This window comes from Condylura cristata, unplaced genomic scaffold (genome assembly GCF_000260355.1).
Source record: "Condylura cristata isolate star-nosed mole 26May11 unplaced genomic scaffold, ConCri1.0 scaffold00024, whole genome shotgun sequence".
NCBI classification, from domain to species: domain Eukaryota; kingdom Metazoa; phylum Chordata; class Mammalia; order Eulipotyphla; family Talpidae; genus Condylura; species Condylura cristata.
The window spans coordinates 29,501,534-29,512,534 of record NW_004567125.1 but is presented as its reverse complement, the minus strand read 5'-3'; the positions used below and the strand labels follow the sequence as shown (position 1 = coordinate 29,512,534).

The 11,001-nt window shown below is 47.1% G+C and overlaps 1 protein-coding gene across 1 annotated transcript in view; it reads right to left on the bottom strand.

Moving 5' to 3' along the window:
• Nucleotides 1-341: 341 nt before the first annotated feature.
• Nucleotides 342-11,001, bottom strand: part of SUGP1 (SURP and G patch domain containing 1) — a 28,539-nt gene continuing 17,879 nt past the window's right edge. Inside the window, exons 8-14 of the mRNA XM_004688586.2 lie at nt 10,504-10,892; nt 3,408-3,514; nt 2,540-2,717; nt 2,061-2,167; nt 1,173-1,318; nt 763-892; nt 342-531 (exon numbers count right to left, since the gene is read on the bottom strand). Coding sequence (XP_004688643.1) covers nt 505-531; nt 763-892; nt 1,173-1,318; nt 2,061-2,167; nt 2,540-2,717; nt 3,408-3,514; nt 10,504-10,892 — 1,084 coding nt within the window. The 3' untranslated portion in view covers nt 342-504. The remainder of the gene's footprint in view (nt 532-762; nt 893-1,172; nt 1,319-2,060; nt 2,168-2,539; nt 2,718-3,407; nt 3,515-10,503; nt 10,893-11,001) is intronic.

Here is an 11,001-nt window from a genome sequence, read left to right as displayed (position 1 = left end):
GAGTCACTTACTGGTGAGATGAGGGGCACAACTGTGCCCTGTGACCACCTGCCCCAAATGTCTGGAGGATCAGGCCATGCACGGCCTCTCCCTTACCTCCTCCCTGCACAAAGGTGTTTGCTGGATCAGAGTTGGCCCGTCAGTCATCCTGGAGGTTTACGTATAAAAAGTCCTTCACTCCCCCGCCTTCCAGAGGGAGCCCACATGACCTTCCCAACTCCAACCCAGGCTGATGAGGGACGGAGATTCCATGGGCAGAGGGCCAGACAGTGCTCTGGGTAGCTTCATCATAGCATCTTGTTCCCACCCACCTGCCCCAGGTAAAGAACAGAAGGAATTTCTGGTGATGGCAATACCAGGCCGCCTAAGTGGGCAAGCACTGGGACTTTTAATACACGGCACAACACTGGCAACAACGGAAGGGCAGGCAGAAATGCAGGCCGGAACATTCCACAGTCCAGGGATGCCGGGTGCTTGAAATATGTTGGTGTCTCTCCACAACACTCAGTAGTAAGGCCGCCTAGGGTTGTTCTGGGAGGAGCAGGGGAAGCGCAGAGATAAAAGGGGAAGATTAAGGATGAAAACAGACAGCTCCTCCCATTCAGAATCTCCCAGGGCAGCTGAGTTCATATCCCTAGAAGGGGAGGGCAGGTTTGGGGAGTGGTGGGTGGGAGTCACTAGAGTGGCCTCACTCAGACAGAGGGACACTTTAGAGGAGCACATGGGCTGTGAGGAAGCCACGTGAGGATGGGGCACACGCACCAGGGGGTTGGGCCGAAAGCGGTAGGCCAGCATCATCCTCTTGCGGAAGGCCTCATACTCGTCATCTTCCTTGGAGAGCTCGGCTGGCCGGTCAATGCCGAAGCCGGCGCCATCCACTGTGGTAGTGCCCCTGCAGAGCGGTGATGGGAAGTGTGAGCAGGGATCCAAGTTGGTGCCACAGGCAGGAGAGGGGGTGGAGAGCCTAAGTTTGAGGAAGGGAGGCTCACCCCACTTGGCTGGGCTCAATAGCAGCACCTCATTGCAGCTAGAGGTGCAGGGACATCTGTGGAAGCAGGGTCAATGGGCCTGTTTCCCAGTGGGACTTTACTCTGCATCCAACACAGACTGCACTCGCTTGTTTATGGTGTTCTGGGACTCTCCCCTCCTTCACCCTCTTTGACCACACTCACTTGTTGACAGGGTTCTTGATGCCCTGGCCATCTGAACCCAGCCCTTCACCCTCCTTCCAGCCCATCTTCATCAGCATTTGGTAGCCAATGTTCTCCACTGTCAGCTTGAACTCCTTGTACTCTGAGTAGTCAGGTTCTCGGCCCTCCTGCAGGGCAAGAAGGCATTGTTATCCATCAGAGCAGCAGCTGGAAACCCCCGACTAAAGACATTGGCTGCTGGGACCACCTTCCCATCTACCTCCCTTCCCAAGTCATGCCTCAAAATGGATCAAGTTCCTCCTTCCTTATTAGGCTCCTGAGAGCCAAACTTATGTACTCCTGGCTGGCCAAAGAGAATCAGGTGACAGGGTCACAAAAGGCTGCATGCACATGGGAAAGATGAGTCGCAAAGCCAAGCCCCTGTCATATGTCAAGGTGATATCTTACAGAGTACTAAATAGGAAATATGGTGAATGAGAAGGCCACCCTGTCATGTGGTTCAAAGGACAAAGAAGTTTTACAAAACCCCCAAAGGCCACATGGAATGCAGCAAGTTGGCCATCTCTCCTTGGTGTCTCATGGCACAGGAGGAACAGTTAACTCTCCTCCGGAAAGCCTGTCTGCTGGGCTTCTGCCTGAGAAACACTGCCTGTAAAGGTACTTAATTGGCTCCACTGGAAGAATTTCCCTGGAGCCCCAGGAAATGTTTCTAAAGTGGCAGCTGAGCTTCTATTTGCTAATTCTCTACACAGACAGCATCTGCCATAAGCAGATGCCTCTCATGGCAGGAGAGCCAGCTCCTCCTGAGTGTGTGGGGGCTGAGGCTACCTCCAGCAGGCATCGCAAGGTGAGTAGGCTGCAGGAGGGCTGGATGGCCCAAGATAGAGGCCCAAGGCCCTCCCAGCTCACCTTCAGGGCCTTGAAAGTCTCCATGAACTTTTCCAACTCGTCTGGTGGCAGGAAGTCTCCAATGAAGTGTTTCCCCCGGCCCATCTTGGTCAGCTGCTCAGCCCACTCTGCCCAGAGAGGGAGAAAAGAATAAGGGGTGGAAAGCAGTACCCCAAGGCAAAGAGGTTCAGGGTGCAGCTGATTAAGGCCTTGATTTGGGCACCTGCTTCCCTCAGGTGGCACTGTTGAGTGATATGTTAAGAACTATTCCTTTCACTATGGAGGAAAAAGGCATAGAGAGTCTCACCCAAGGCCCTGCAGGCAAGGGAGGTGGGCTGGGGTCTGAATCAGGCTGGTGGTTCAAGACCAGTGTGGTGCCTCTGAGCAGGTGCCTTCTGGGCAGGTGGGAGTACTGTCCTGTGTTCCCAAAGTTCTGACATCCCCCATCCACACTCCCACTCTTGTATGAGTCCCATCCTCACAACCACGTCTGGGCCCACCCCGAGTCTTGTCCATCTCCATGCGCCGCAGTTGGTGTTCCCAGGTGCCCAGTTCACTGTCCACCTCCTCATCACTGTCATAGCCGTGTTGGTGTTGCTGCAGTGCCTTCTCCCACAGCAGCTGCATGTCTTGCATCGCTCGCTTGTGCTGCATGATCATGTCATACATCTGTTGCATCTGTGGGAGCACAGCTAGTGATAAGGGATAGGCATGGACAAGACTCAGAGAGTACTCTCAAGTACCCAGGATGTCAAGATGTTACTTGGGTCCTGGAATCCCAGGTAGAGCATGCAGGACCCCTCTCTACTTGCCTAGAACCCCAGGCCTACTCAGAACCCAGAACATTATGGCACTGGCACTGTGTACTGGGCAGTAACATGGGCTTTTGACCTTTGGGAGGGTCAATGGTGACATAAGAGGGTTATTTATGGTCTGGAGGTGCTTCAGGACACATAGGCTGGTACCTCCAGTTCCCAAGGGAAGCAGCAGAGGCTGTGTCCCCCACAACAGAATCTCTGCCCAGCTGGCATTACCCCAACACTTTCCAATACCATATGAGTAGCGGCCACAGTGCTCAGAGCATCTTATTCTAGTAAGGCTTGTCCTGTACTGGATGCTGGGAGAAATAAACAAGATTTCAATAGAGACTACCCAGGTGAACCAGCCATGAGTACTGGCGTGGGGACTGCCCAGCAGCACAAGAAGGCCTAGACTCTGGGCCTGAATGCATGCTGGTGAGGGTCCTCAGAAAGAACCTGCCTGCACAGGAGGCTCAGACTATACTGTGGCCACTGCACTCTGGGGCAGAGTCAGGGACAACACCATTGGCCCTATGGAGCCTGCTTGTTCTGCCCTACACAATCTCACCTCCTGTTGTTCTTTCAGCTGCTTCTTCTGAGCGTCTGAGAGCTCTGTGACACCCACCAGACCTACTGGTTTTCCCTTCTCATAGCCAAGCCCCTTGAGGTCCTGAACTGGAAATAAGACACAAGACAATCAATGACAGACACATGCAATGTCCTGCTCCTATGTGTGCTGTGGAACCTGTGAACTAATGAAACCTGCCAGCAAGCATGGCAGGACCTCCCGCCAGGTGAGTTAGTTTACCATGTCACTTGACCGCAGGGGACACATCTGATGTCATCCCCTGTGGGATCCTCTAGGCAGGCTCTGCTACCACTGTGTGTAGATGCTGATACAACTCAAGAGATCTAGGATAATGGTGACACAGCAGGACTCTGCAAAGCCTGAGATAAATGAGTGGCGATGAGTATGCACATGCATGTGCATGTGTACATGTGTATTTGAAAGGTAAACAGGTGCTGTGTGTGTCTGAGAGGTGTGCATGTCTATTTCCATATACAGACTCCAGGAAGTCAGTCTTGCAGTCAACAGACATTGGCGTAGACACACCTGGGCTCAGAGTCTGGCATAAGACTTATCGTGTGGTTTGTTAGCTTCTTCTGGGGAGGCAGCCAACCACCCTCAAAGCTATTGACATTTAATTTGGCATCAGCTTTGAGCTTGGCTAGAGCCAACAACACTAATCTGTGTGAAGAAGCTGCTATGGCCTCTCCTGGGTATAAGAAACAACCACTCCCCAGGCAGTAGCTTCCTGGAGAAAAGTCAGGTAGAGAGGGTTGCAGGGATCCCCCTGGGAGGGTGCAATAAATTGGGTCCTCCCAGGGGCTAGATCTTTGCCCCAAGAACCACCCACATCTGCCCCTTGATTTCATGATTGCAACCAACCTCATCTCAAAAATTATGTGGGGCCACAGCAGGATGTAGGGGAGTCCTGTGGAGAGGGCCAGGAAGACAAGGACTGAGCAGCCCACCCACAGCTATTTTCCTCAGGCCACTTTCTCAGCGAGCAGCCAGTGAGGGGCTACCCATGTTCCCCTAAGGCCAACATGGATAAGAAGAACTCTACCTTAGTTTGAGGCTTCAGAATCCATGCTTGTCCACTGCCAGAAGAGGAATGTGGCTTCTCTACCAGGAGGGTACGGAAGCCAAATCCAAGGGACACAGTCTCAGTGGATGTGCATGTATCATGCTAGATCCTAGCCCCTTCCTTTATAGCTAGCACCTAGTTCAGCATTGAGCACAACCCAACCCAAGTTAACTACCAAGACTTAGGTAGGTGACACCTAGAGCCCCAAGGAGGAGCAGAATCTTCAGTTTTCTCCTTGGACCCCAGGCACTGATCAGGAGATCCCTCAGTCTGGACAGGAGGGTCTGTAGACCTAACCTGTGATAAGCTGAGCTGCCTTCCTATTCAACCCAGTCCCAGTAAGGCAAATACAGATGAGAGCCAAAAGCTCAGACACAACTTACTGTGAGCCAGGTCTATTCTAGTGGGGGGTGGGGAAGGTGGGAACACTTCCTCCCAAAGGTGCATACTGAATGGGCAAGTTAGACGATGGCATGAGACAGCATCTCTCAGTTACCAATTACCATTTGCAAGTATAATAACAATAGACACCTAATACCTGCAGGTTTTCAGCAGAAAATGAGAAATCAGATCATCATGAAACTGCTATCAAGAAGAGAGGATAGGAGTAATTATGCCAAATTGACCATGACAATCACTGTTTTATCACTGTGTATTTCACATAACGTACCAGAACTGACAGGATGCAGGAGAAGCAGTGCTTAGGGGAAAGCATACAGTTGTAAGTGCTCACATTAAGAAAAGTTCTCACCTTAAGGTTCTAGAAAAGAGCAAACTAATTCCAAAGCTAGCAGATGGAAGAAACAAAGATTAAAACAGAAATAAGTGAAACAGAATAGAAATACAATGGAGAAATTCCATGAAACCAAAAAAAAAAAAAAAAGATGTTTTAAAAAGAAAAACGAAACTGACAAAGTAATCTAGATTGACTAAGAAAAATGGAAGACACACACACTAAAATCAGAAATGAAAGAAAACATATTACTAATAACCTTACAGAAATACAAATGACTATACAAGAATACTATGAATAACTGCATGGTAACAGACTGGATAGCCCTCACTGTGGAAACATTCCTTGGAATGCATAAACTACCAAACCTACCTCTAGACAATATAGGAAACCTTAACAGACTTAGAAAGACAAGTACAATTAATAAACAGAAACCTGCCAACAAGGAAAAGCCCAGGGCCAGGTGGCATCACTGGGACAGGCTATAAAATACTTAAAACTAAATAACTGAAACTGACTCTCAAAGTTTTAAAAATAGAAGAGAGGAGGCCTCCCTGGTTGCATAGAGGTTAAGTCTTAGTACTAGCACTGCTGTGGCCTGAGTCTGACTCCTGGCCAGGGAGCTACACATGGCACAGCCGACCTCTCTGTCTTGCCAGCTGCTCCCCTTACCAGTATTACCAGTATATTTCAGTGGCTCTGATCTGCCTGTTCTGCTCCCCATTATGTCTCTGGCAAATTCTCTCAGCCCTGCACCTCTGGCCTGTGCGCCCTAGTTCATGTACACATAAATAAATAATCTTTAAAAAAAAAAGAAATACAGCAGCATGTTAAAAGGATTATACACCATGACCAAGTCAAATTTATAGCAGAAATACAGGGGTGGTTCACGTAAGAAATCAATCAACACACTATATTAACAGAATGTGGTAACATACCACATTAATAGAATAAAGGGGGATGGGAACCACATGATCAGTTGATGTTGTAAAGCATCTGACAAAATCACTCTTTCCTGACAAACTATGAACAGATGGAAACTTCTTCAACATAATAAACGCTATGTAAAAAATATACAGTAGGATTTCACTGGTGGTACAAGGGGTTAAGTCTCAGTACTGTGAAGTTATCTGCAGCCACTGCAGCAGGAGTTCGATCCCTGGCCAGGAAGCTGACCCATACAGCAAACAGACCTCTCCTGTCTTGCCAGTTGCTCCTTTACACTGACAAGGAGAGGATCTGCCTGTTCTGCTCCCCACTCTGTCTCTGGTGAATCCTCTCACCCCTAACCCCCATGTCTCTTACCTATGCACCAGTTTTTATGCATAAATAAATAAATCTTTCTAAAACATAATTTTTTTCTCCTTCTCCTGGTTACAAAAGCAATACAACAAGCTTTCTAAAAAATGGAAGTTGAGTGCCCTCCCTGGTGGCACAACGGGTTAAAGCACAGCACTATGAAACTATCCAAAGCCACTGCAGCATGCATTCAATCCCTGGCCAGGGAGGTGAGCCACATGACTTGGCAGACCGCTCCTTGTCTCACCCTCTGCTCCCCTCTGCAGTGTATTTCAGTAGACCCACCTCACTCTGCTCCTCACTCTGTCTCTAGTGAATCCTCTCACCTTCCGCACACCTCTGGCCTATACCCCAGTGCCTATATGCATACATAAATCTTTAAAATATATACAGCCATAAAATTAAAATTACAAAAAAAACATAGCTAACATTATACTCAGTGATAAAAGACTGAAAGTGTCGCCATGATCAGGAACAAGGAAGAATGTCCATTTTCCCTACTTTCAAAAGATATCATATTAGAAATCAGAGCCAAAGCAATTTAGCATGAAAAAGAAATGAGAAGCATCCAAATTGAAATGGAAAAAAGTCAAACTACATCTATTTGCAGATGACATGATCATATTTGTAAAAAATTTACAAAAAGACTATCAGTGCCTATAAATTCAACAAAATTGAAAGACATAATCAACACACAAAAATCAGTTTATGGGACCTCCCTGGTGGCAGAAGCACTATGAAGCTATCCACTGCCATAGCAGTATGAGTTCAAGCCCCAGCCATGGCATGGCATGGCAGACCTCCCCTGACCCGCCAGCTGCTCCCCTCCGTAGTGTATTTCAGTCAATCTGCTTGTTCTGCTCTCCACTCTGTTGCTGGTGAATCCTCTCACTCCCTGTACCTCTGTCCTATACCCCAGTTCTTGTATGTATAAATAAATAAATCTTTTAAAAAAAGAATCAGTTACTGCTTTCCATGAGCAACTAAGAATCTGAAAAACTTCATATACAATAGCATCAAAACGAACAAATCATGAATAAATTTAACCAAGGACATTCAATGAGACTATAAAATATGTCAAAGAAAATTAAAGATGACAAGCAAATGGAAAGATACCCAGGTTTACAAACAGGAAAACTTAAATATTGTTAACATGTCAATACTACCCCAAATCAATCTAGAGAGTCAATATAATGACTATCAAAATGTCAGTGGTGTTCTCTGTTAAACAACAACAATAGAAAGCCAATCCAAACATTCACATGAAAATTCAAGGGACCCATGATAGCCTAAAGAAATTTTTTAAAAAGAAAATAAATAAATAAAAAAGAACAAAGGTGGAGGCATCACACTCCTGATTTCAAGACTTACTGCAAAGCTAATGTTATCAAAACAGCGTATTGTGGGCCCTGCCTGGTGGCTCAGCAATTGAAATGCAGTACTGAAGAACTGGCGGTAGCCATTTCAGCATAAGTTTGATCCACGGCCACATGGCTCAGCAGGCCTTATCTGTCTCGCCCACTGCTTCTCTCAGCAGTGTACTTCGTCAATCTGCCTGCTCTCTCCCCACTCTCTCTCTGGTGAATTTTCTCACTGTCCCTGCACTTCTGGCCTGTACCCCAGTTCTTTATGCATAAATAAATAAATCTTTTTTAAAAAAACAGCATGCTGTTGGCATACAAACCAATGTAAACAGAACAGAGAGTCCAGAAATATACAACTGTTCAACTGCTTTTTGTTTTTTGTTTTAAAAGTTTTACTTACTTACACAATACAAGAGCTGGGGCACAGGACAGAGGTGTAGTGGGGTGAGAGAATTCACGAGAGACAGAGTGGGAAGCAGAACAGGTGGGCTACTCAAATACACGTTTGAGGGGAACAGCAGGTGAGACAGGAGAGGTCTGCTGTCCTGTGGGTCAGCTCCTGAGTGGGGATAGAACTTATGCTACAGTAGCTGCTGAAAGCTTTACAGTGTTGAGACTTAACCCCATGAGCCACTAGGGAGGTCATCAATTGGTTCTGACAAGCTTGTCAAGACTATTCAATGGGGAAAGGAAAGTCTCTCCAATAATGGTGACAGGAAAATTAGATCTATGTGCAAAGGAATGAAATTGAAACCTTGTCTTACACCATAAAAATCAACATGGATCAACAGTCTAGAACTATAAAGTATGAGGACAAATCACTATTCACTTGGATTTGGCTGTGATTTTTTTTAAAAGATTTTTTATGTATGCATACAGAACTGGGGTACAAGCTAGAGGAGCAGGGATGGTGAACAGATTCACCTAAGACAGAGTGGGGAGCAGAACAGGCAGATCGATAAAGTACACTGCTGAGGGCAGCGGTGGGTGAGACGGGAGAGGTCTGCTGTGCCATGTGGCTCACCACCCTGGCCAGAATTGAACAGGTGCTGAAGTGGCTGTAGCTACCTTCATAGTGCTGTGTTTTAACCCACTGTGCCAACAGGGAGGACCCTGGCTATGATTTCTTAAATATGATGCCAAAAGCAAAGGCAACAGAAGTTAACTTCATTAAAATCTAAAATGTGCACCACAGGACACCATCAGGAGAATGAAAAGACAGCCCACAGATTAGGAGGAAAGAACTGAAGATCAGGGACCTCCTTGGTGGCACAGAGTTTAGTCTCAGCCCTGTTACTATCATCAGGCATTGCAGCCTGAGTTTGATCCTGGGCCCACAGCTCCACTCAGCAGTATATTTCAGCTGATCCACCTGCTCTGCTCCCCATTCTCAGAATACTCTCATCTGCCTATACCCCAGTTCTAATATACATTCAAAAAAAAAAAATAAAATGCAGGGCCCTCCCTGGTGTCACAACAGGTTCAAGCACAGCAATATGAAGATATCTGCAGCCACTGCAACAGAGTACAGGAACACAAGTTCTATCCCTGTCCCTGAGGTGACCCACAAGGTGCAGCAGTTCTCTCCTATCTTGCCCGCTGTTCCCTTCAGCAGTATTCTTTGTCGATCTACCTATTCTGCTCCGGACTCTGTCTCTCGTGAATCCTCTTACTGCCCCTGCACCTCTGGCCTGTACCCCAGTTCTGTATGAATAATCTTTAAAAAAAAGAAAAAAGAAAAAACTGCAAATAACGTATCTACATAAGCTGTTAATATCCAGAATATGCAAAGAATTTCTATGGCTTAACAACAGAAAGAAAAACAATCTAATTTTAAAAATGGACAAGCTATACATATGACCCATTGCATCCATTGATTAGGGAAAGTTGAATTCAAACTACAATGTGGGCTCTCCCTGGTGCAAAGGGTTAAAGCACAGTACTATGAAGCTCTCAGAAGCCACTGCAGCATGGAGTTTGCTCCCTGGCCAGGGAGCTGACCCACATGGCATAGTAGACCTCTCCTGACCCACTCACTACTCCCCTCAGCAGTGTATGTCAGTACATCTGCCTGTTCTACTTCCCACTCTGTCTCAGGTGAATCCTCTCACCCACCACACCTCTGGACTGTACCCCAGTTCTGTAAGCATAAGTAAATAAATTTTTAAAAATAAGTAAACAAAACTACAATGTGATTCTATTGTGCATGCACTAGGATAGCTGTAGTATGGTGAGGATATGGACTAATTGGAACCCTTGTGATAGGTGTGGGGTGTGTAAAATGATTGCCTTATGATTTCTCAAAAGGTTAAATATAGAGCTAGATAATCCAGCAATTCCAATTCTAAGTATAGACACAAGCAAACTGCAATCAAAGATACAGCAGGTTAACCTTCTGAGCACTAGACACAATAAACAAAAGGTGTAGACAATCCAAATCTCCATCAACTGATGGATGGAAAAAGCATGGCACATCACAGATTAGAACATCACTCAGCCATGGTAAAGAATGAAATTCTGATACAACCATAAAGTAGATGAACGCTGAAAACATGTTCAGTGAAAGAAACCAGACCCCTTTTGAGAGGCTGGGGAACCTAAGGGGAGCTGGCCCACCTGACAAAGGTGAGGGAGAGGTGTCCACATCCCTTTGCACCAGCTCGGCGGGCGGGAGCTCCACCTTGTCCTCTTCGGGCCCCCACCGACTCTTCCGCTTCCTCTTCACGGTGGCTGTGGTGGCTGTGGTGGCTGTGGTGGCTGTGGTGGCAGGCTTTCCAGGAGTGGCAGCAACCGGGGTGACAGTGGGTAAGGGTGAGGATGCAGATGAGACAGGGCAGGCAGCAGTGGGGGGCATGGACTCCGACAGGGTTTCAGGAGGGGATTTGTGCTTCAGACCAAGGTCAGTTGCTGTGGGGGTGGCTGTGGAGCTGGCTTTGGCTTTCCGGAACTCCTCCAGTTTCTGACGATAATATTTGTACCCTTGGCTATTGGGTTCATATAGAAAGCTGCAAAGGAGAGTGGGGGCATAGCATCAGCTGGGCCCATGTCCCTGTCCCTGATTCTGGACAGGAGCTGCTCAATCTTGTAAAACATGCTTAAGTTGGCCAGAGTCAC